The sequence below is a fragment of the Bombus pyrosoma genome, linkage group LG16, assembly GCF_014825855.1.
Source record: "Bombus pyrosoma isolate SC7728 linkage group LG16, ASM1482585v1, whole genome shotgun sequence".
Classification (NCBI taxonomy): Eukaryota; Metazoa; Arthropoda; class Insecta; order Hymenoptera; family Apidae; genus Bombus; species Bombus pyrosoma.
The window spans coordinates 3,627,347-3,650,157 of record NC_057785.1 but is presented as its reverse complement, the minus strand read 5'-3'; the positions used below and the strand labels follow the sequence as shown (position 1 = coordinate 3,650,157).

The 22,811-nt window shown below is 32.5% G+C and overlaps 6 protein-coding genes and 1 long non-coding RNA gene across 18 annotated transcripts; 3 read left to right on the top strand and 4 right to left on the bottom strand.

The window, feature by feature from the left end:
• Positions 1 to 79: 79 nt before the first annotated feature.
• Positions 80 to 1,244, bottom strand: LOC122576208. The gene is made up of 3 exons (XR_006319673.1): positions 1,105 to 1,244; positions 694 to 741; positions 80 to 613 (listed from the first exon to the last, which is right to left on the bottom strand). It is a non-coding gene; the product is annotated as an uncharacterized LOC122576208 (long non-coding RNA).
• A 66-nt stretch (positions 1,245 to 1,310) lies between these two features.
• On the top strand, positions 1,311 to 4,587 carry LOC122576206 (dnaJ homolog subfamily C member 11). 2 transcript variants are annotated; one of them, XM_043746135.1, is made up of 8 exons: positions 1,311 to 1,518; positions 1,842 to 1,971; positions 2,049 to 2,292; positions 2,361 to 2,671; positions 2,756 to 2,963; positions 3,049 to 3,613; positions 3,697 to 3,826; positions 3,911 to 4,587. In XM_043746135.1, exons 1-8 carry the CDS (start codon positions 1,447 to 1,449, stop codon positions 3,931 to 3,933), a joined length of 1,683 nt encoding a protein of 560 aa, XP_043602070.1. In that variant the 5' UTR covers positions 1,311 to 1,446; the 3' UTR covers positions 3,934 to 4,587. The 2 variants fall into 2 exon arrangements, with proteins under 2 accessions (XP_043602070.1, XP_043602069.1); XM_043746134.1 differs by having other exon boundaries at positions 1,314 to 1,518; positions 2,358 to 2,671.
• Positions 4,571 to 5,770, bottom strand: LOC122576207 (uncharacterized protein C1orf50 homolog). Of its 3 annotated transcripts, none has more exons than XM_043746136.1 (4): positions 5,579 to 5,770; positions 5,306 to 5,395; positions 4,899 to 5,233; positions 4,571 to 4,822 (listed from the first exon to the last, which is right to left on the bottom strand). In XM_043746136.1, the coding sequence occupies exons 2-4, from the start codon at positions 5,355 to 5,357 to the stop codon at positions 4,634 to 4,636; spliced, it is 576 nt and encodes a 191-aa protein (XP_043602071.1). In that variant the 5' UTR covers positions 5,358 to 5,395; positions 5,579 to 5,770; the 3' UTR covers positions 4,571 to 4,633. The 3 variants fall into 3 exon arrangements, with proteins under 3 accessions (XP_043602071.1, XP_043602073.1, XP_043602072.1); XM_043746138.1 differs by having other exon boundaries at positions 4,899 to 5,227; positions 5,579 to 5,769; XM_043746137.1 differs by having other exon boundaries at positions 4,899 to 5,230; positions 5,579 to 5,765.
• A 114-nt stretch (positions 5,771 to 5,884) lies between these two features.
• On the top strand, positions 5,885 to 10,085 carry LOC122576205 (importin-13). The gene is made up of 8 exons (XM_043746133.1): positions 5,885 to 6,275; positions 6,350 to 6,514; positions 6,592 to 6,741; positions 6,816 to 7,069; positions 7,135 to 7,894; positions 8,038 to 8,947; positions 9,027 to 9,173; positions 9,242 to 10,085. Exons 1-8 carry the CDS (start codon positions 6,135 to 6,137, stop codon positions 9,511 to 9,513), a joined length of 2,799 nt encoding a protein of 932 aa, XP_043602068.1. The 5' UTR covers positions 5,885 to 6,134; the 3' UTR covers positions 9,514 to 10,085.
• LOC122576204 (5'-3' exoribonuclease 1) lies at positions 9,705 to 17,065 on the bottom strand. The gene is made up of 17 exons (XM_043746132.1): positions 16,845 to 17,065; positions 15,754 to 16,645; positions 15,423 to 15,676; positions 15,226 to 15,353; positions 14,770 to 15,152; positions 14,413 to 14,705; positions 13,582 to 13,829; positions 13,245 to 13,521; positions 12,880 to 13,158; positions 12,648 to 12,811; positions 12,189 to 12,571; positions 11,662 to 12,119; positions 11,545 to 11,580; positions 11,316 to 11,480; positions 11,034 to 11,255; positions 10,516 to 10,962; positions 9,705 to 10,436 (listed from the first exon to the last, which is right to left on the bottom strand). Exons 1-17 carry the CDS (start codon positions 16,917 to 16,919, stop codon positions 10,251 to 10,253), a joined length of 4,890 nt encoding a protein of 1,629 aa, XP_043602067.1. The 5' UTR covers positions 16,920 to 17,065; the 3' UTR covers positions 9,705 to 10,250.
• A 571-nt stretch (positions 17,066 to 17,636) lies between these two features.
• On the top strand, positions 17,637 to 20,918 carry LOC122576193 (INO80 complex subunit E-like). 9 transcript variants are annotated; one of them, XM_043746109.1, is made up of 6 exons: positions 17,637 to 17,790; positions 18,477 to 18,640; positions 18,711 to 18,892; positions 18,961 to 19,090; positions 19,148 to 19,320; positions 20,215 to 20,387. In XM_043746109.1, the coding sequence occupies exons 2-6, from the start codon at positions 18,497 to 18,499 to the stop codon at positions 20,237 to 20,239; spliced, it is 654 nt and encodes a 217-aa protein (XP_043602044.1). In that variant the 5' UTR covers positions 17,637 to 17,790; positions 18,477 to 18,496; the 3' UTR covers positions 20,240 to 20,387. The 9 variants fall into 9 exon arrangements, with proteins under 9 accessions (XP_043602044.1, XP_043602045.1, XP_043602042.1 ...); XM_043746110.1 differs by lacking the exon at positions 20,215 to 20,387 and adding an exon at positions 19,874 to 19,970; XM_043746107.1 differs by lacking the exon at positions 20,215 to 20,387 and adding an exon at positions 19,383 to 19,596 and having other exon boundaries at positions 18,484 to 18,640.
• Positions 20,594 to 22,553, bottom strand: LOC122576192 (sin3 histone deacetylase corepressor complex component SDS3). Its single transcript, XM_043746103.1, has 8 exons — positions 22,105 to 22,553; positions 21,969 to 22,032; positions 21,794 to 21,907; positions 21,511 to 21,712; positions 21,261 to 21,441; positions 21,084 to 21,201; positions 20,946 to 21,030; positions 20,594 to 20,858 (listed from the first exon to the last, which is right to left on the bottom strand). The coding sequence occupies exons 1-8, from the start codon at positions 22,226 to 22,228 to the stop codon at positions 20,763 to 20,765; spliced, it is 984 nt and encodes a 327-aa protein (XP_043602038.1). The 5' UTR covers positions 22,229 to 22,553; the 3' UTR covers positions 20,594 to 20,762.
• Positions 22,554 to 22,811: the final 258 nt, after the last annotated feature.

Sequence of the window (22,811 nt, the reverse complement as noted above, 5' to 3'; positions counted from 1 at the left end):
ACCCATATAAAATAAATTGACATTTATTTATTAGTACCAAGAGTTTACCAGGACCATAAAAAGTTTTGCTGTAATATTGTATGTAATTTGTAATTTTGCATTACTTATAAATTATCTAGTATATATAAAGAAAATAAAACAATAAAGAGGGAGATAAATCGTAAAGATTTGGGAAACAAAGAGAAGGAGGGTATTTCTTGTAATCGTTGCAATTGTACTTGCAATGAATCTTGCAATTTTTTATTATGATTATTTGTGATTCCTTAAAAGTTAATAATGCAGTTGATCTGTCGTCTGTGGTACGATCACCGGCGAGGTACAGGCCATAAAAAGATAAAGATAGAGTATGGGAGTCATATGTTACCGTGCAAGTGGATGCAATATTGGAATAGAAAGAGAACGCTGTATAGAGGGTTCCCTCTGTGCTTGTCTAATTTCTGTACGAATGTGCATGTGTTATTAGACAAGAATATGAGAGGTTTGTATTTCTCAGCTTGCTTACACACTCTATCTTTATATCTCTACGTATATCTCTGGTACGACCCGTGGTATGTTTTATCTCGCTTTTCATTTGCCTGTCATTACACACGATGACATAGACGATCGTAAAAGACTGAAAAAAGCGAACAGAAGAAAGATGAAACTAGGAATGAGTATAAAATCTCAATAATAATAACTTGTGCTTGCTTGTACCTTTTATTAAATCTTCATAAAATCATCAATGCTTTATTGCTAAACAAGCTTAAACATAAACAATTAAATTTTATTATTCTCCGATAATGTGGATAAATGAAATAAAGGTAAAAATAAAAATCATTTTAATGAGATCATGTTTAAATAAGTTTGTATAAAGGATGTCAAAAATTGATAACATTTTATGTTGTAGCAGAAAATGTAAGTTGATGGATAAGTTTTTAAGTGATATACAATAAAATTTATCTCATACGAAAATCTAATTGTTATCGTCAAATCATAAAATATTCTGAAACACAACGTAATGTATGCATATGTGTATATATTATATATACATGTGTATGTTTATATGAATGTGTACCAAAAAAGGTTATATACATATTTCTAACACAGATTTTTTGCTTTTGTTACCTTCATGTTGTCTTTATCAACTTCGATAGTTAAACTTATAATTTCTAGACTCATTGCTTTAAATCATTGAGGACATAACAAACGTACGATTTTTTTTTAAACGTCTGCTCGGTATTTCAAAACGTAGGATTCGAAGCCTCTAAAGATGTTAGGTCTATCTTGTATACCCATCTGTGGTTCCGTTCATCTGGCACCACCAGACGATAGCTGCAAGTACTAAATGATAACCGGTTCTCGACCGAGTTTTTCATAACCTATAGGAGCAGAAGACTAAGATTAAGGGAAAGCATTGGCACTTTGTAATTTGTGCGAGTCGACATAGGAAAAAGTCGAAATCCCGAGATGGACGATGACAATGATCAGGAACATTTAATCGAGGACGATTACTACACGTTCCTAAACATCGCAAGAAACGTGAGTTACCGAATCATTTCGAATTACTGAAGCTGAAGATCAATTTCTCTATCTCCACGTGACATAGTATTCCTTGGTGTCTGATGTAATCGAGCTTCCCTTAGGAATATATAATAAACAATATAAACTTCTACTTTAAGAAAATCATTCAAACATACTATTACATTCCTATATTTTGCTAATCAATCTTTTTCAAGGGAATAATAGGTTATTTTAGTCACAGAGAGAAACATGCACTTCAGGATTGAATTTTCTTTAAGGTTTCTGTCATTAAAATTAGAAATTATTTTGCAACATTTTATTTATGATATATTTGCTTACAGGCTACACAGGAGGAAATCAATTATGCGTACCGTACACAGAGCAAACTATATCATCCTGACAAGCATGTGGACCCTGTGCTCAAGAAAGAAGCGGAAGTATTGTTTAATCGTACTAAAGCAGCTTACAAAGGTTTATATAGAATAATATATTTTAATGTTTTATTATATTGTATGAAAGTAAAATGCTTATTATAATATATATTATAGTTTTAAGTAATCCCCATCAAAGAGCTATTTATGACACTGTGGGGATTAAAGGACTGAAAACTGAAGGCTGGGAAATAGTAGAACGTACTAGAACACCTCAAGAAATCAGGGAAGAATATGAATACCTAGCAAGAGAAGCACAAGAGAGAAAATTACTGAGTCTCACAAATCCTACTACTAGTATCACAATGAATATCAATGCAACAGACCTTTTTAACAGATATGAGAAAGATCCTGAAGATAGGTAATGCACTGTAATCTTTAGTTCAGATATATGTGCTATAAAATACATTGTATTTTAAAATATAGCAGGGATGTACTTTCATGCATAGAAGTCAGTGGAATGTCGTTTACTCAATCCATTGAAGCACCTCTTAGTTTACAAGATATTGTAACATTGTATGGTCAATTAAGCACAAGAAATGGTGTAGGATCTGGTTCTATAAACGTGTCAGCGAAGCGTTTGCTTTCGTCTAAAGGTTGGGTAGAATTAGAGGTCGGTGCTGGGAACGGGCCGATGATATCGTTCAAAGGTTTTCGTATGCTACCCCATAAAATATTGTTCAACGGGGCAACAATACTGGAGTTTACTCCATTCGAAATTAAGGCTAGTCTTATAGGCAGTATGTTCGTCCACCTTATCTTACTTATTGATATCAACTGCTGAAAACATTATGTAATTTTTAAAAGAATTATATTAATTTCAGGACTCACAATGCAATTAGATACTCATATAATGGGTGACCTTACATATAATGCAGGTCCAGAAAGTTCCGTGAGTACCAGTATCGTTAGAGATACAGCGAGAACTTATACATCGTTTTCCATTCACCTTGGTGTTCTACGATCATTCGTTAGTTTTAATTACATATATAAAATGCACGAGAAAGAGATGAAGCTACGTGGCAGCGTGAGGTTAATATCAGTCAACAAATTATTCTATTACCTATGATTGTATATATTCTATATTTCTAAGTCGTGAACATTTTATTAATTACAGAGCTGGCACATTCGGACTACTCGTAGAATACGGAGCGGAAAAAAAGGTTTCGCGACACACTAAACTATCCGCGATAGTGTCCGCAGGAGTGCCAACAGGAGTCATGCTAAAACTTAAATTGAATCGTTCCTTTCAAACCTACGCGTTCCCTATTCATCTTAGTGATGAGGTTCTTCCAGCTACTATGTTCTACGCTACTGTAATCCCACTAATGACATGGGTCGTGCTGAAGAAGATTGTTATAGATCCTATGGTAAAAAAACGACAAGAACGTGAAAAAGAAAAAGAGAAGGAGGTAAACAAGACGAGGATGATGGAAAAACAAAAAGAAGCGGAGAGCGCTACCAAATTAATGAAAGCCACCGTGAGTAGGATAAGAGCTACGGAAGAATCAAAGAAGGGATTGATTATCACGAAAGCTCTGTATGGGAGATTTGTCTACCCTCAGCAAGATCAGTACAGCTCAGAGCAGCAGACTATACGTAGAGACGAAGTAATAGATGTAACCATCCCTTTACAATGTTTGGTAAAGGATTCAAAGTTAATCCTTTATGATGCATCTAAGGTATGTTTTGTAAAATTAGTTAAAAATAATGTATCTTTTCTTTTTTGTAAAAAATAAAATTATTGTATGTTCCCATATTGCAGAGTGAACTGCCAGGATTTTATGATCCATGTGTAGGAGAAGAGAAACAATTGTTAATACAATATTTATTTCGTAATCAAACACACGAATGCATAGTCAAAGATAATGCACCAGTCAGAATACCATTACCATGTAAGAACTAAACTAGATAATATATAATGATAACTGTGACTATAATTTTTATAAATATTAACAAGAAACATTGGTCTGTTTCAGCGCATAAAGTGAACACAACATGACGTATGCGCCATCATAATAAATCGAAGTAAAATCACCGTGATTCATGGTGATAATCTGTGCTGCTTCATTGAGTTCTTTTGACCATTTTTAGATTAAACTTCCACAGATACCTTAAAGAAATTGAGTGTTCATCGATCATTCATACTACTTTATGTCCCCAAAGTAATCGTTTTCATGATGTCCCGCGCAAGGAAAACAGTGAAAGTATCAGATTATTATTTTCACAGTTATTGTAAAAAAGAAACAAGTTGTGTTAGATACGACGACTGATTTATTCTCGCGTATAAGATCAAGGAGGAAGAAACTTGGTATGCCTTTATATGACTATAATAGAGATATTTTTCACACTAAAGAAAGTATTATTCGAAGAATCGATTATTGATAGAATTGTATCTTTGCTTCGTAATTCGTTAATATATGAAATATTTCCTTCATTAAACGCAGAATGTGTGTAATATATACATCATTTTTTAGAAATTGTATTCTCTCATACATTTAATTTCTCGAAAATAGTAGTACTCTACGAATTAGTATGAAAAGTGTAATTGATAAATTATGTAAAATGGTAATGTAGATCGCACATGCATAGTTCCTCCCCACATATTTAATCTAAGGAAGTAATAAATATAATTTAAATTTTAGTTGGAAACACATTTCAAATGAACGATTTATTTAAAACAGATATGTTATATATCATTTTTACATATTTACATTTAAATCAATACTTTTCACTGCATTTGTTGAAATATTAGACCAAAGTTGAGCCAATATAGTCATTTCCTTGTTCTTCTTATCAGTCTCTTCTAAAGATGTCCATGAATGATCATGCTCTAGTCTGTAGGAACCCTTGTAAGTCTGAACTGGTCCAGAATTTGATATAGCCCATTCCTGAAATATAAAATAATTGGACTTTTCACATATCTTTTTTTAATTCTGGAATTATTTAAAAGCATAATTTATTTACTTCTGGACTAATCATGGATAAGTAAAGCTGACCACTTTCTTTTTGATACAAATGATACACATGTCCAGGATGTTTTACAAAATTACAAGGAACATGATGTAATTTCATGTTCCAATCAGCTTCTGTGAGAATATTTTCAGCCTGTTTCTTCAAGTATCTTATTTGGTTTACAATCACCTGCAATTTGCTGCAGGCATTTGCTTTAACAAAGTTGTCTGCTTTTTCTATTTCTTTTGCCAATGCAATTAAATCTTGTTGTGATGTTTTACCCACAGCTTCTGGATCATTTAATGGAATACCTTGCGGTTGAATGTTACGCTCTACAAGAGCTACTGCTTATACATTAATAATAGGTAACAATTATTATCTTAAATAGTAGCAAAAGAGTGATAAGATTCTATTTATACCTTTACTAGATAGATCTTTGGAGTCATCCATAGTAGTAGCTACTCTTTTCATGAGGAAGACAGTTTACGAACACATTCATCGAGAATTTTCTATAAAAATAAAAGTTAACAGTAAAGAAGTAACGACAACATAATGAAGAGGTTATGATACATAATAATTCAAATAATCCAATAAAGATTGTATCGTATGGTTAAAACATTTAAACTTCCCAAATTCTGGGATTATAACAAGTGTAAGCCAAGGTGTCTATAACACATAAATATTATACATACGCAACGTAGTGCTGATGTTAGCTGTCGAATTTTTGAAGTTATATTATTACGTGTTCACATGGATTCATTTGACATATAAATTAACCACGTACTTTTAAAATACATAAGAAAGGCATATATAGGATTTTTTTTTCCAATCTTTATCTGCCTCTCTCAAATCAAAGCTTTTCTTAAGTATGCAATGTTGGACTTGTCGCCGATTGAAAAACGGAATAAAATTTTGGGTTGCTTCTAAACACGTAATAGCGCTGTCATCGACAACGAAGGATGTTGTTTCTGCAAGCAATTGTGAAATCTCCAAAGCGATCGAGGGAAATCGTGTAAACAGGGGTTAAGTAGTTTTACATGCAACAAATTTTAACACGTTTTAAATGATTTACAAGGAAATGATAGAAAAGTTGTTATCGATAGATACGGTAAAACGAACTAAATACAAAATTTCAACGAAATTGAACGAAAGAAATCGTTATTTGTGTATAATGGAATCCTACCAAGTTTAGGCTTTTAGATAATTATTGACTATAAGGTTATTTATCAGACCAATAAATAATTTGCAATGGATTATGCAAATGTAATTGACCAAGCTGTAAAACAGTTTTACGCGGAGGGAAATAACGACGTTCACTCATGGTTGCTCAAAGTTCAGACTTCTCCAGAAGCCTGGACTTTTGTTTGGGATCTTCTTCATTCCTCTAAGGTAATGGAATATATTACTTTATGCATGGGATATTGGTATCTTATTGGAAATAATAGTCCTCATTTTTATCATAGTCAAGAGAAGCACAGTTTTATGCGGCTACCACGTTACATGCCAAAATTTCCAAGCAATGGGATGAAGTGCCCAAGAGTGAATATCCTGCTTTGCAGGAGCGTTTAATAAACTTTATGAAGCAACCAAACATGCCAAAGGTTGTTCTGTCTAAACTTTGCCAAGCGGTAATATCTCCTATTTGAATTTATTTGATTCAATTTATCTTGTAGAGATAATAAAGTAACGAATTCTATGGTTTCAGTTAGCTGGATACGTAGCAAATGTTAGTATAGTTGCAGATAATGATAATAAAGATAAAAATGTTGTAGAGGAATTGACACGGATGTTGTCTTATGATTCTCTTCCTATGTTGGAACTGTTGTTACGTACGCTTTCTGTGTTACCTGTAGAGGTAAGATATATACATAAATAGTATTTATAATCTTATATTATATATTATATTAACATGTTCAATAATGTAAACAGTTTGAAAGAAGACATGAAGTAAGAAGAGCCAAATTACACAAATGTCTAATAAATAGCTGGTATAAGACAACCTGGCTGTTACAAGAAGTTTTTTCCATGACTAATTTGAATTCTGAATACATTAATAATGATATGCACTTACTAGCTATGGAATGTGCATTATCCTGGCTTAAAGTTGGCCAACTTCCTCTGGAGGCAACAGGGCAAATATACCCCCATTTATTAACAGCTGCAGCATATTATGCACCAACCAGGTATGTGTATATATATTTCAAACATATTTTTTATAAATGAGACAAAATGATAAATAATTTTAAAGGACAATGCATGGCGAAAATCCTAGAGGTTGGGAAGTAGTTCAAGAATGCTTAAATATGATAGTAACCCATAGTGAACTTGTAAAGAGACCACAAACATTGTGGGAATGGGCACATAGTTTGGTAACCATGGCAAGACAATACAGTGACAAATATTTTTGTGAAATTTTAACTGCAATTGGAGAGGCTCACAGTAGAACATTTTTAAATGCTTTAGTGGAAGAAGGAAATGAAACACAGAAATGGACAGTCGAAGGTTTAATTGAATTACTTTTACAGTGTTCAGAACAAGAGGGAAGATATCCCACAAATGAAACTCGCAGTTCTATCCCATTTGGGTTCTGGTACGCATTGCAGGATTATCTTCCTACTCTCGATCAACCTTACGAGAGTCGTGCTTTGCTGATTCTAAAACCCATTTACGCAAGACTAGCTCAAGCATTATTAAGAAAGTCGACACTTCCCTTGACTCACAGTGAAGCAGGAGATGTAGATGAAAGAGAACTTTTCAGGTGTTACAGACAAGATGTGGCAGATGCTTTAGATTATTGTTATAGAGTATTAGGACAAGATTTACTAGTGCTTCTCGGACAGAGATTAAGTCAGACGTTAAACAGTTCACAGAGATGGACAGAAGTAGAGTCAACGTTGCACGCTTTTGAAGCTGTAGCAGATAGCGTTGGTATCGAGGAATCCCACTACATTCCTGCTTTAATGGATTTGGTTCTTAGTCATATCCCATATGATCACTATCCTGGAGAGGTACAACAAATTCTCTTGTATTAAAATGCTGCATAATTAAATTATATTTTGCAATTTTATATTCACTTACAAAAAAACTAATATGTAGAAGCTTACTCTACTTCATCATAGATGGAATGCAGGATTTGATTCTATGTTTTTAGGTACTCGCATGTGCATGTTCAACAATGGGAGCATATGCAGAATGGATTGGAGAACATCCGGATCCTTGGCTAGAGAGAGTGCTTCGAATTGTAACTTTGGGTTTGACAAGAGGCTCAGTAACGGCACCTTTTGCTACTATGGCTTTGAAAGATTTAGCTCGAGAATGTGAACAGCAACTCACACCTTTTGCTCCATCTATTCTCAACACCATCGAACAAACTCTTCCAAACGTTACTCCGGGATGCGCAGAAGGTTTACGAATGATGTATGCAGCTGGCAAGTTGCTAAATACCTTGCCCTCTGTTGATGAACAATTAGCTCATCTGGACGCTACACTAGGATTATGTATAATAAAAATTCGAGAATTACTACAACAACCTTGGTTCATGGCTCGTGGTGCAGTAATGAATCAATTAAAAATGGCCACTATGTTCTTTTCTACATTAGAAGGATCTATTGGAAAGGCTGTATTAGATGGACTGTTACCGATATTCAGTCAAATCGTTGCTCATCCCGAGTGGGGACAGGACAATTTCACACTAGAAGAGATGTATATCTGCGCCCAAAAGTCCCTAATGTCATTGTTGCATCCTGAGGAAGATGCTCGCCCTCTACTTCCCATTCTGGCGAACTCGTACAAGAATTGGCCTCATCCCGCAGCTTTAAATCTTCTTCGACAACTCGTCCTATTATTTGGACGAGATCCGAATAACGTAATAGGTCCCGTTTTCGCGGACATAAGTTCTATTACGCTAAGTGGCGTCAGGGCCTGCAGATCCGTAAATGGAAATTTATCCGATTGGGCAGAATTAATGGAAGCATATCTTGGGTTGTTGGCTCAAATTTGCAAAAAGAATACCAGGCTATTGTTACAGATTCCTGAACAAATTCCTGAAATGTTGCAATGTGGTAAGTTTTAGTTTATAATTTGATATATTTTCGATTATTAAATCCGGAAATCTGTAATATCAAAATTTAAAAAATGCAGGAATCGACTGTTTAACGTTACCAGAATCGGGCACAGTTAAGGCGGCCGGACATTTCCTCACACATGCTATTATGCAAAGTCCGCACCTACAGACGTTCGTTCAACCAATTGGTCAACAGTTAGTTTATGTAATTTTACAGTGTGTAGGTATGTAAATAGATAGCTGTTCCTTGAAAAATTTCAAATAACTATATAATAAAAATTCGTAATAATAGGGGGACAAGTACCACGGAGATACCTAGAACCTCACGCGGAAGTTTTGTTGACATTGAATAAAACATGCATAGAATGGACAGCACAGTGGCTTCGTGTCGCCTTTGAAAAACATGGTGCCTTATTCAAAATTTCGCAAATACAAAAGGAGAATTTCATTAAAAATGTCCTTCGAGAACGAACAAATAAACGCATGTGCGATTTATTGCAAGATTTTAGCCTGCAAAATTTACCTTCTGCGACTAATTGGAGTGTAATGACGCGCAAGCAATAAAAGCAAAAGGGAAAATAACAAAAAGTAATTAATCATGCTCGATTGAGTAAATGCTATTATAATCTGTGTATTATATCTTCTATCGCGAATGGTAATGTTTATCTTTTATATAACAAGCAATTTTAAATAAAAATTATGCGTATATTTAAAAAGAATACATAATGAGTGAAGGAAGAAGTGGTAAACAGAAGTATATTATATAAGACATCGATTTTTTTTATTCATTGTCCATAATCAGTGCGTTTTAAAAGTTTACAAAGAAATCATTTCCATTTTTTAATAGAATCCATATACTGTAACCTACATAATACTCAATACCGACCTCCACACAACATAAAACATAAAATATTCATTTATCTTGTTGTTTCTAAATCACATTAAATCAATCTTACAAATTAACTTCTATGTTTCAACATCATTCGCATGTATAATATTCAACTCGATATGCTTACAAAAGAACGGAGAAAAAAGGGAACTACAAAATAAAAATGACTTACATTGAAATGTAGATATGCTTACAAAATCGGAAAAAAGAGAATTCCAAAATAAAAGTTACTTATGATTGAGTATTACAAACATGCTACTTCAATATCCTTGAAGATTCTTTTTTCATTTGCACACATGCACCTTCGTTTTGTTTGGAATTGTTTATTACACAATATCAAAAAGAAATGTAAAAAAGAGATAAGCGCATCAAAATGTCTTTCGATTGTTTACCAAATGTTCTTTTTTTTTCTTTAATCTGAATTTTGATTTTTACTATGATTAATCGATTCTTCAATTTGTGTTGATATGCAAAATTTCGCCGCAACTCGCGACTTTTTAGGCTTTATTACGGTCTGTGCATTTTGTACTTGATGTGAACTATTCTGCACTGGTTTCTGCTTCTCAAGAGTCGTGCTGACAGCTTCCACTTTTATCGTCTAGAAAGATTTAATATAGGAATGAATATTTATAATTGTTTAAGAATAAATATTGTTTTAAAAAATATTGATAACAAACCTTCGCTGGCGATTCCTTTTCCTTCTGTTGTACTGTGGGCTGAGGTTTATCTTTGGCACTTTGATTTGCACTGTCTTTGTTTACAGCCTGTTTGGCTGTGATGTGTCTGCTTTTCTTTTGTGCTTGTAAGGGTACGAAAGCTGTGCATTTCTTTGTCTCTGCCTTTGGTTCCTTCTGATTATGAGTTTGTTCTACTTTTGATTGAATATGATGCTTATACTGATGTTTATTATGCTTGGGCGTTTCTTGAAGTCCAGGTACGCGATGATAGTCCTTTTGAACCCACTCAGGGAAAAGTTGAAGAAGTTTAGGTTCTGGAGGGTAATATGGTACTGGTGGTGGCCTTATATTTTGTGGCCAATTACTGTTCTGGAGATTAGAGTACCAATGTTGCGGGGGCGGTAAAGGTATCTTCATATTTGGCAATAAATTAGCTAATTTCAGTTCCTGTCAAAAAATCAACAAATAGAGTAAGAACAGAAAAAGTAGGAAGATATTCAAATAAAACTTCAAATTACTGTATAAACTTTCTTTGCAGCACTTCCTGCTGCTTGTTCGTGATTCGCACAAGGATCTCCAACAAATATTCTTTTATCTGGTAAAAGAATATGTGCTTGGATCAAATTACTATCTCCAACACCAAAATAACTATATCGAGGCATTCCCACTCCACTGAGTTGATAGTAATTCAGTAATTGTGAGCAATACCAAGTTGGCGCCTTGTCGTTCTGTCGAGCATGCTGAAATGGAACAATTCTTTTTTAATATCCCTATGTTAAAGATTCGAAATAAATGCTTACATCAAACATTTGTTGCACTAAAGGTGGTGTATCCAATGCCTTCTTTTCTTCTTGTGAGTTATTTAAACTTTTAGTTGTTTTAGATACTCCAGGGTGGACAGATTCTTGAGAGTTTCCATCGGAAATTTTTAACACTGCTTTTAAGAAAGCACTAGGATCTTGTAGCTAAAATACCATGATTGGTAACAGTCTGTTAATAAAATGTTAAATACCATACAGCTATACTTACTGAATTTTCGGCTTGTGGTACAGCTTTGATTAGCTCCTAGTAAATAAGTAATAACTTAAGATCTTTCTTAATTTCTTAAAAACAACTTAAAATATTTAAATTATCAATTAAACTAACCTGTTTTTTATGCAATTCATTCCATATTGCCTGGAACTCGGATGTCGGTTCTGCCATCAGCTTCCTTGGCACGTTTTGAGAAAGCTGTACACCTTTTGCTATTGGTTTATGAGATTTCCGAACGTTCACAGTGTTCTGTGCATTATACTGCTTGAATTTATGAGGCAGCTGATTCTTCGGGATTTCCTCCATATCCTTTTGTGTAGACCATGACTTTGGTGACATTGGTGCTTCCACCGTTAAATGCTTTTCGTTCCTATATATAACATTGCTGGCATTTGTGCGCGATTGAGCGTCCTGATTGATGGCCATGATGTTCTTCCATTGCTCTGTGGACTCTATATTCATTTGCGTTCCTTTACCCTGCTCTATTCTCTGCCCATAACTGATATTTATAAAATCAAGGACTGATAAACGATACGCGCGGAATTCAGAAGATCCATTTATGCTAAATCCACCTAAAGATAATGTTGAAGTGAATCAAATTGCTGAAATTCACCGCTTCAAGAAATAGAAATTATCCTTACCTATGATTGGTTTGTCGAACAAAATATCGTACATAGTATCTGACGTATTTTCCATTTTTTGTATTCCAATTATAGTTCCCTTGTATCCAAGAGGTACCGTGAAATTATCTTTAATACAGCAAATTCTGTCCAATAGCTGATTCTGCGTTTTTGTATCAGGTGGAAGGTTTGTTATATGCAAAGTAGGTGTATAAAGTAAATATGGTTGAACTTGCATGTCCACAATTTTTCCAATGCTATTTGGTGACTCGAGATACGCGTCCACTATTTCTTCAAGTTTTTTCATTATAGTATTCTCGATAATTTCCCTGCCACAGGCACGACTTTCTATTCCATGAAGTTGATCTTTCAACCATGCCACTGTATCAGTTAGTTCTTCAGAACTATAGTATTGAAATATCACGACTTAATGGTTGTCAACCTCACCAAAGATTGATTGTTAATGAAATTATTGATTACCCTTTAGTAAATAGATCTTCTTCTTGAAAAATACATGTGGTTGGATTTTGAGCTAATCGCTCAAACAAAGTGGGGCACCTCAACATGTAGCTACGGATTAAGTCGAGAGCTTTAGGACTGTAATACCATTGACCAAGTTCCCCTTTTCTAGTGTAACCAGGTATCTAAAATTATACATACAATGATAAATCTATAAAAAAGAAAAGAAAAATATATATATATATGCACTTACCTCCTCGTTCTTTTTGTTGAACTTTAAATTACATCCGATATTATATGTAACATCATCTTGCTGAAGTTCATTTGAGGATTGTTTTACAAAAATCGTGCCGGTAATTCTACTTAAAAGCAGAGAGCTTATACCCAACCTTTGCGAAGCTACGCTGCCGTGCATATATTGGGTTTGGAGATCTGCTTGAATTTGTTTTATTGTTTCAAACGACGGCTCTCGTACCGTTGTTACAGATACTTTTATTCTGCCCGACTTCTTACAGACCGCGGATTCATGTACCTAGTAGAAAAAGAATCACATCTTTGCTCTACGATGTATTACTCTATGTCTAATACTAATACGACTAATTACTCTATATGACGCACTTTTCCCATTGCTCCATAATATGGATGAGCCAACATGAAACATACAGTTCCTGGTTCAAAGATATCACTGACAGTCTTGTATAATTGTACATTATTACAATAGGTTGTGATATCTTTTACTATAGTCTGATAAGCATAACAAGTTGGCATTTCGGTCCACTGTTTCTCTATGTTCACCTTCCCTTGAGCGTTAAAGATGTACTTTTTGCCTACCAATAGTCGTATATGAACTAAAAACTTCGTATCTCCGATATCCACTCCGAGATTGTCCTTATACCTACAAATAATAATTATTATAGAATTCAGAGCATTAAATGACAAATTTTAGTTGACTTACATTTCTGTTATATGTTTCTTCCACACATTCCATTCTGTTTCATTGATGTTGTCAAACTGATTAACCGAATTCATTTTCCTGCTTGATTCAGAAACACCAATTACCAAACCTTCCTTCAAGTGAGGCCAATTCACGTACACTGTTTTACCTAATAATTTCAAACCTATGGTTGTTAAGTCAATATTGGGCTGTGGTTTTATGTGCAGAATCATACTTTCTTGGCGCGATTGTCTCTGGAGTACCTTTACCTATAAGCAAGAATATGTCAATGAAATAAAGCAATATAGTTAAGAGTGTAGAGTAAAAAGATTGTAGATATAGTGACTCGCGAAAGTATTCATACATTTGTCGATACCTTTTATAAATATATTATTTGTGTTAAACGAGGCATTTTGAAATTTCGTTAGCGCTATAGTAACATTCATTTATCATGATTATATTGGTAAGATGTAAAACCATTCTGAAAATTTATACGAAAGTTACAAAACATTTAGTACAAGTATATATTTGCAAAGATCATAAAAATATTTAAACAATATTACATTATATTGTAATAACAGTATTCATAGGACTATCTTTAACACTTATTACATGATTGAAATGGCTATTTATATTGTATATTAATTGTTTACTAAATATAACTTTGCAGTAAATATCTTGCAACTTCTGTATATGTATATTTTCAGATATGATTTAACTTTTGCTAATATAATGATGGTAGTCGTGTCTCATTATAGTGCTGATGAAATTTCAAAATATTTTATATATATGTACAATATGTACAACATAATAATAACTGTATGAATACTTTTGTCAACCACAGCAATTTACTTTGGCTTTTTCTAAACTCGCAGTATGTTCTATATATTGTAGAGTAGAAAAACCAGGATAATATACATCCAGCTTTACACCAGGACATAAGCCCCGAACTAATTTTTCCCGAGGTACAGCAATGTCCTCACGATTAATTAGTTGAACTTTTGCGTGATTAATAATGTCAGGAAAATATTGAGGTGCCTTATAAGCACCTAAATTTTCTTCTGTATAAGTGAACAAACACATTGGACCATGCCTGTTTCTTGCCCGTTCTTCCGGAGTTATTTGTGAATAACGAGGCGCCATTGCTACAAAATTTTAATTAGTAATTTCAATTTATCGTTAAACGAAAATGTACATATTTTTACGCACCGTCTACTATATCTTTCTCATTTATGAATGGAATAAGTACTACAGCTTCCCATTCCTGCTCCTTGCCATTTAAATCTGTTTCAAAATTCGTCGGATAATATTTAATTATAGGAGATTGATCCTCGGTTAACAATGTTTGGAATGCTGGCGGTAATAAGTCTTTACTATAGGATGGCAACACGGCTAATAATTGTTCGAACGGTAAAAATGGTTCCCCTAAATCAAATTCCAATTTCAAGTCTTTAAAATCTTTTATATCCGAAATATAAGGTGCATAATGGTGTGGATAGTACCACGACCAGCTGCAACAACCGTTATAGTAATAATTTAAATTCCATTGAATTGCTCTAACGTAGCCCTCAGCTTGTGAACGTAAAAAATGTCTAAAACATCATTTAAGACACAATTAACAAACGTAAGAAGTTGAGTCACATAATCTTTGTTAGTTACACTTACTCGTCTATATTTTCGTATTTTAGCTTATTTATATAATAATCCTTTTTGCATTGAACGAATTCCATAGTGTACATTTCACAATCTGATTTATCATCACCGTATTCATCATCATCATACTTTCCTGTTGACTGCATTAGATTGCTGTTAAAGAGTAAATATCGTAATTATGATTATTTAAGTACAATTTAAGTAAATACCATATCCGCGGCAGATCTAAGTAAAGCATTGAGTTCCTTATCTTGCATTTTCCTTGGAGAACGAGTCTCTTCACTGCTTCCTGACCTTTTGTCATTGGAGTTCTCAGTTTCAGTGAGAGGTCTCCCTGTCTTACTTTCGAGATACTTTAGATCTGCGTAATACTCCGAAAATTGCAATGTGTCAAAACGACTAAGTCTTTCCATAAATTTTTCAAATCTATCTAATCGTAATGTTCCTGTTTCATTTATGTAACCTGAAATGAAATGACTACTTTAAGAAACTCATGAAACATACTGTATTATATGCTTCCTCTGTTTTAGATTATCTAACCATCTAATGTAGGCATTACATCCATATATACTTGATACAATACAGACAATGCGCCATGTACAATATGTAAATTTGGCAGATGTGGTATAAAATCATTTCCTATAAGAAATCCCATTAAAATCCAGTCGTCGATTATATTTTCCAAATTATATGGAAAAGGCAATTTTTCCTTCAATGAGGAAAATTCATGATTTATATACTCTCTTAACAGAGATAAATGAAACAGACAAAATTTTGTCTCTTCTGGCGTTAAACAAACTTTTTTTTGTTTTTTACCAAATGTCAATTCTTCCCTCAATAATGTAAAATGTATTTCATGTGTGCATAAACCTAACATTATTAAATCTGCATCTAAACCATATAAACAATGTTTTGTATTTACATCATAATTTGCTTGTGTTTTCATATAACGTATATAGTCCATTATTTTGTGTTCTCCTTCTCCAGGAACCTGGGACCCACTGAATATGACTTTACACTTTTGCCAAAGTTTGTCAGTTGATATCTTATATGTAATAAAATACTTTAATTGTTCATCAAGTTTGGACATAAAAACTGTTCCTGGAGTTATACAGTTAGAATCAAATCTTTTCTCTTTGGGTAAAGTTGTACCCTTAACCTTTGCTTTATCTTCCTGAATCTTTGCATCTTTCGCAGTCTTGAATCGTCTGCTTCTTTGATGATTAATTTTCGCACGTGGTGCCACACCATCAACTGCTATAAAAAATAACTTCTGAGGCTGGATCATGCGAAACAATACTTCTATGTAACGAAATATATTTTTGAATATGGTCTCTTCTGAAATACGAAATGTAATATCCGTATCGTCCGGATGTGAGCAATCATGTATAATACCATTCACATCTAAATATAAATTATCAAATTCAGGTATCTGTAAATAATAGCATTATTTTACATTGATAGTACATCCAGAGATATATATTCATTTTATTTCATATATCATTTATGTATATTTCAGTTAGAAAAATTAAAATTTGAAAAAGTTTTAAACAACAAAAAAGTATAAAAATATGGAAGAACAGAAAAATATAGAAGGATAAATATTGTTGACGAGATTTTTTTTTAATTACTTGGTAGTCCTTCAATTTTTCAGTAAGACAAGGGTATCTTTCGCTTATGTATCGAAAGAACTTCGGTATACCCATTTTTAATATAGTAATCTTTCCTTACTAATTAGAAATGTTAATTTGAACTATGATGATAACACTTAACAATTTCTAACTTAAGAACTATTATACAAAAATTAAAAGCTTCGACCATATAAGTTTATCAATTTTAATCATATTCCATAGACAATCAGTTTTGGGGAGATGCGAAACTCATTGGATTTAATTAGAACATAGCGCATTGATGGCTATTATTTTCCCTAAAGTTTTAATATTTAATACATAAAAAAAGAATAAGAGATAATTATTGTATTACTTTTTAAACATTTATGAACTTCCTTATCGCGCTAAATTTAAAGTAATATATTTACGCTGTACAAATTTATTTTAAAAAAAGACCATCATTTCGTTTTTTGTAATTTAATTTTTTATTTTTTCGTTATTGTACATTAATTCGATACTATAATTTGCTATTAAAATATGGCACACATTATTCATTAAATATTAACATTTATATATTTTTTTATCGTTCATATCGAGTAAGTAAATCGTGCAAAAATGCGAAACGTAAACTTATAGCAATTACACAAATTTGTCGTTTATATTAAGAAGAGAAATAAAATGTTGTAATTTTTAGAACTAATTATTATAAAATCGAGGAATTGTTAATTAAATTCACGAAAGTTATGAAAAATTACTTATATTTCCTATAAAGAAGAATTTGTCAAATTATATCTGAAAATTCAATTTAATGTTTATTGTTGAATGGTAGTATTTCAAAGTTACTATAGAATCGATAAAGAAGTCACGAATTCAGAATGAAAGCCAGTCATAAACAGCTTATTTATCTTCCTAATAATTGTTCGCCTCGATTAATCGCAACATACGAAAAATCATTCTAAAGTTTTGCGTAGGTACTACTGAAATTTTATTTCAAGTCAAACTTTATTGTCCTCGCCGATTATCTGTTCGTTTTCAATGAAATATTTCAGTTTATTTTCTATCGTCTAAGAACTTAACCTTATACAGCATCAAAGTAACATTAATTCGTTCCCTGACAAAAACACTAAAATTTTTGAAATGGAAACTGTAATTGTATACATATCAGACTGTTGCATAATAAATGTCACTTTCCCACAGGATCTTGTTTCAGATATTCTGAAATCCTAAAACATTTGACAATTTTATGGTGGATGGGCAAAAGAATTTAAGTCAAAGTCTGGTCAACAGGATAAATATGCTAATATTTTCTATATTGCTGTCTTTTGCTTACAGTTCTAATAATACAAATCAATTTTACTTCTTTCCCACTCTGTTACTTGAGATTATAATAATATATCCAAAATTTAACACCTAATCCTACATTGATCTTTAAATATTGTAAATACTTCTTTGTAAAATTAATAATTCTGATTTGTACTCCTTTACCTAACAAAGAATATTTTCATTCGTAAATTATTTTGTTTATGAGATTTTTATTATTCACTTCATTGATTTCATGATATTTTTAAGGCAATTACATTTTAAGAAACAAACAATATCAAAAATATTTTATTGTTACACTTCATTAAATGGAATAACAGAGACATTTATTAGTTTTTAGTTACAGATGATCAATGTTGGAAGAATGGTATTGTCGCTCAATTGCAAACAACAATGCAGATGCAGAGGACGATGACGATGATAGTCCAGAGGAGGAAGTGCCTAACTATAAGGATCAGTATCGAAATCTTAAGAGAAAATTAAAATTTTTAATTTATGTATGTGTATCTAGTACTTTTATATATATTTTGGGTATAAATTTATTTTATCATTTGATAATTATTTCAGGAAAATGAATGTTTTCAAGAAGCTTTGAGATCTACACAAAGAAAATTACTTAAAGTAAATAGGGACAAGAGTTTTTTATTAGACCGATTATTACAATATGAGAAAGTAGATGCCTCATTCAGCGAAAGTGATGAAACTGAATCATCTGATGAAGAAGTTACTCGTCTTGATACTTCAAAAAGGTACTTGAAAAAATTTTAGTTAAAAGGAAAGTGTTAGTACTTATGTATCAATTTTGTTCTGTTCCTAGAAAAAAGATAGAAATGGGAATTAGTAATCATACACCACATCATATACCAACAGTGACAAAGTCTCAACTCAACACAAGCAAAAAGAAAAAACCTACTCCAAAAGTAACAAAATCAAACAGCACACCTATAGTAAGTAACTATTTGTAATTTAAAGGAACAGTTAGTTTAGGACATTTTATATTTCAGGTACAATCATCAAATAATGTAGTACCAATGTCTTTGATGTCAGATGGACATATGACACCAGAAGAAGTAGAAAGACATCTAGAGTCTCGACAGACTTATTTGGAACTAGTACCAGAGAAAGCACCACCTACTGTTCCAACTGAAATGTTCAGCAACGACCCTTCATTAGACAGGTAAATAGTTTGCTACAGAAATTTTTGTAGAAATATGTGTTATACGAAATTTACATTTATAGCGAGTCTAACGAAATCGGAGAATTAGAAACGTCTCCAAGTAATATAGGTGAAGACTGCCCCAGTGTGGATATGATGGCCGAGTGACAAACATTTATTCCTAGTTTAGTGATTAATTACAAACTGCACATATAATTACTTATCTCATTAATATTACTTTACTTGACTAACTTAACTGTACTCTTCGTAATGTAATACAAGTTTTTATACATGTAACGAGATAGTTTGTAAATGACCACCTGTTCATAATCCTCATTTTAATAAGTACTTACGACGAACAAGAGAAAATAAATGAAATCTTATCATCGGAATTAACGAATCTCATTTTTCAATAACATAATAAAATAACGTAAACAACAATAATAATTTTTTTTTTATTTATTGTTTGTTTATATTTTACAATTTGTCCATTAGGACATTGCAAACAGAAATAATCATGTAATTAATTTTCGTTCGTCTTTTTTCTTCTTCTGAATATGTTACAAATATTCAGGTTAAACAACTAAAAATGGTCTATAATGATCGATCAGAGGAGTTCCGTGGAAAGTGTCCTAGAAAAAATTATAGCAAAAGTTGAAGCAGAATCAAACCAAAAAAATACAGGTATTAAGTTGACCATAAAACGAAAACTCAATAATTCAAAACATGATTCGAATAAAAGAGCGAAATTGAATGTACATGAATCCCTTGATGAGGCGACACACTGTCGTATTTGCTACGATTCTTCTCACCAATTACCCATTACATATCCCTGCAAGTGTAAGGTTAGCTAATCATCACCACTTTTAATATTCCAAGGAAATTAAAAAATAAAACGAATTAAATTTTTTCAAGGGAACCATGGGTGCAATCCATTTGAAGTGTTTAGAACATTGGCTAGAAGAAAGTAACAGAAATAGCTGCGAATTATGTGGGCACCAGTTCGAGATCAGACGAACTCCTCGTTACCATGTTCTACATTCTATATTAATTTGGGTGTGTCTTAATCAACAGCAACATCAATTGTATGTTCGAAGTTTGAAGGCCGATTTACTTCGGAGCATTATTATTACGCCTATGGCGATAGGATGTTCTTACATTTGTATAGTCGCGGCCGATTTTTACGCCAAAAATAATTATGATAGCTTTCCACCAGCGCGATGGTCAACTTATTTATTATTAGCTATGATGTCTCTGTTGCTCTTCTCTTATTTTATATGGATGTACATGGCGATACAGTATCATCAGAAGATCTGGTTTTATTGGTGGCAAAAGACAAGTACAGTAAGAGTTATATTGAATCCAGAAAATAGAACTTCAATAAACTACAAGTCTAACGTATCACAAGTTTAACAATTACTGAACACTTATACCCGTAACAGCGAATACTTTTACAATAGTCATTAGGATGCTCTTCTCTTGATTGAAATTTTTCCTCGACTTAATTGGGATATATATATACGGACCTTGCTTCCATCCGAAACTTTCTTCACCCAAATCTATAAAATGAGGAAATTATAATTTAAGAAAAAGACTATAATAAAAAGAAAGAAATTTTATGAATTTGTTAATAATCATTTACATACAGCTTCAGTTCCTATCGCCGAAATATTTGCAGCGAACCTAGTTAAATCTTTCCCTTCTACGTACACTGGTTGTCCACGATGGAACCTATAATTTTCTTGATTTAGATAAATAATTTCAAAAATAAAAACCAAAATTACCATCGTCTTTCATGTAGAAGTTTGCCATCTTCTATCCTAGTCTCTATTATAGGGGTATCAGAGGGTGGAGGAATATGTTGAGAAGGCATATTTACTGTATTATAATGTGGTAGTATTGCTGCAAATAATGATTCCCAGTTAATTCATGTACATTATTTTGGAATTTTTAGTCAGTACCTGGTTTCCGAATAGTGGTCAGTACTTTACCGCGACTAATAGCTTTTAAATCGCTCTCTATCTCTTTTTCATCTAACAAATAGTTCAATTGCGCGGGAGGTGGTTTCCTCCGTTTTTCTACTTTCTCAGGTACAGGATCGTTTGGTCGTCTTCGTAATTTCCTTGTCATTACAGGTTTCACCTCAATAAGTAGAAAAGTAAATATATGATATAACGAGGAGTAAAACTGCTATTTGTATCAGATTTATACCTCCATTGAATCGCCAGTGAGTTCCATTGTGTGTCGATCAGATTCAATCATTTTCCGTTTCTCTTCCATATCCGTTAATAAGTTCTCCTTTAAATCTATTTTCTTTTCCTCAAATTCCTTCACTGCCGCTTTTTTTTCTAATATATAGTCCCGTTCTACCCATTCTGTCAAATAATCACGGTAAATTACATTCAATCGTAATCTGTAAACAAACAATTTAATTAAAGGAACAAGTACATAGTAATTCCACACAAAATGAATATTATACTTAAAGAATGCAAACCTTTCTTTGTACTGGGCTTCCAAGCGTTTTAGTTTCCGATTATACTCTGGATGTGTGCCATCTTTTAACTGCTGTAGTTGTTTCTTTAAACTAGCTAACTTATCTTGATAAACTCTGAAAAATGTGAATGTAGTTCACCATTGATCAAAGAATTGACATAAATTTATCTACTTACTGCTCCTTTATTTCTGTATACTCTTCCGATTTACCAAGATCTGTCTCGCTTGCCTCCTCTGTATCTAGAAATTTATAAACTGCCTGTTTATAAAAGTATTAATTACAAAAATATATTTTTAACGAATTAATTGTACCTTCATCACTTTCATCTTGTTCTTCAGCATCTCTGTCATCTTCCAAATACTCGTCGTTGTCTTCATCAATATCATAATCGTCCTGACCATACATGGTCGAAAAAGGAGAATCCTGGTACGACATTTTACAGTACAATAATCATTTCTTAATATTTCATTAACAATACTAGATATTTTACGCCAGTTTGAAAAACAAATAGCCGCGTTCAATTAAGGTTATTTATATATCTACAATGCCATTTACAATAATACTATGTAGTTTCAATTTTCATAATATGTGGAACTCATTCTGATAATAAAATAGCTGTAAATAGAGCACTATTATGTGATAGGAATAATATATAACATAAAATTGTATATGTTATTCTTGGAATATATAAACAAACATATACGCAATTGATCAGCTGTGGAACATTTGATGAAAATATCATTAAGGCTGTTTTAATACAGCAATACTTTTGTGAGTTTTTAGTAAATCATTTCATAATTTCAGCTGGTACAAAGAACCTATAACGAAAGAGATATTTGAAAATTTATTGTAATAATTTAATATAATGATATATAGAATATTATAATAATTTAAACAAAAGTACAGTTCATTTAGGGTTCATGCATAAGACTAATATACATGGAAATTAAATATAAAAATTTGGAAAAATTATACATTCGTTAGGAATATTAATATCAATTAACAAAGGAAACGCTTA

What these genes read in the sequence shown, in the direction of transcription:
- LOC122576206 (XM_043746134.1), top strand. Translation starts at nt 1,447, where the DNA reads ATGGACGATGACAATGATCAGGAACATTTAATCGAGGACGATTACTAC. An exon ending in AAGCTACGTGGCAGCGTGAG is followed by an intron (nt 2,964 to 3,048) that starts GTTAATATCAGT and finishes TATTAATTACAG; the next exon opens with AGCTGGCACATTCGGACTAC. An exon ending in TCCTTTATGATGCATCTAAG is followed by an intron (nt 3,614 to 3,696) that starts GTATGTTTTGTA and finishes CCCATATTGCAG; the next exon opens with AGTGAACTGCCAGGATTTTA.
- LOC122576207 (XM_043746136.1), bottom strand. Translation starts at nt 5,357, where the DNA reads ATGAAAAGAGTAGCTACTACTATGGATGACTCCAAAGATCTATCTAGT. An exon ending in CAAAGATCTATCTAGTAAAG is followed by an intron (nt 5,234 to 5,305) that starts GTATAAATAGAA and finishes TTAATGTATAAG; the next exon opens with CAGTAGCTCTTGTAGAGCGT. An exon ending in TATCCATGATTAGTCCAGAA is followed by an intron (nt 4,823 to 4,898) that starts GTAAATAAATTA and finishes TTTATATTTCAG; the next exon opens with GAATGGGCTATATCAAATTC.
- LOC122576205 (XM_043746133.1), top strand. Translation starts at nt 6,135, where the DNA reads ATGGATTATGCAAATGTAATTGACCAAGCTGTAAAACAGTTTTACGCG. An exon ending in ATGATCACTATCCTGGAGAG is followed by an intron (nt 7,895 to 8,037) that starts GTACAACAAATT and finishes CTATGTTTTTAG; the next exon opens with GTACTCGCATGTGCATGTTC. An exon ending in TCCTGAAATGTTGCAATGTG is followed by an intron (nt 8,948 to 9,026) that starts GTAAGTTTTAGT and finishes TAAAAAATGCAG; the next exon opens with GAATCGACTGTTTAACGTTA.
- LOC122576204 (XM_043746132.1), bottom strand. Translation starts at nt 16,919, where the DNA reads ATGGGTATACCGAAGTTCTTTCGATACATAAGCGAAAGATACCCTTGT. An exon ending in TTAGATCTGCCGCGGATATG is followed by an intron (nt 15,354 to 15,422) that starts GTATTTACTTAA and finishes AATCTAATGCAG; the next exon opens with TCAACAGGAAAGTATGATGA. An exon ending in TGAGAAAGATATAGTAGACG is followed by an intron (nt 14,706 to 14,769) that starts GTGCGTAAAAAT and finishes AAAATTTTGTAG; the next exon opens with CAATGGCGCCTCGTTATTCA.
- LOC122576193 (XM_043746104.1), top strand. Translation starts at nt 19,899, where the DNA reads ATGATCGATCAGAGGAGTTCCGTGGAAAGTGTCCTAGAAAAAATTATA. An exon ending in CATATCCCTGCAAGTGTAAG is followed by an intron (nt 20,145 to 20,214) that starts GTTAGCTAATCA and finishes AATTTTTTCAAG; the next exon opens with GGAACCATGGGTGCAATCCA.
- LOC122576192 (XM_043746103.1), bottom strand. Translation starts at nt 22,228, where the DNA reads ATGTCGTACCAGGATTCTCCTTTTTCGACCATGTATGGTCAGGACGAT. An exon ending in TATACAGAAATAAAGGAGCA is followed by an intron (nt 21,908 to 21,968) that starts GTAAGTAGATAA and finishes CACATTTTTCAG; the next exon opens with AGTTTATCAAGATAAGTTAG. An exon ending in TCACTGGCGATTCAATGGAG is followed by an intron (nt 21,442 to 21,510) that starts GTATAAATCTGA and finishes CTACTTATTGAG; the next exon opens with GTGAAACCTGTAATGACAAG.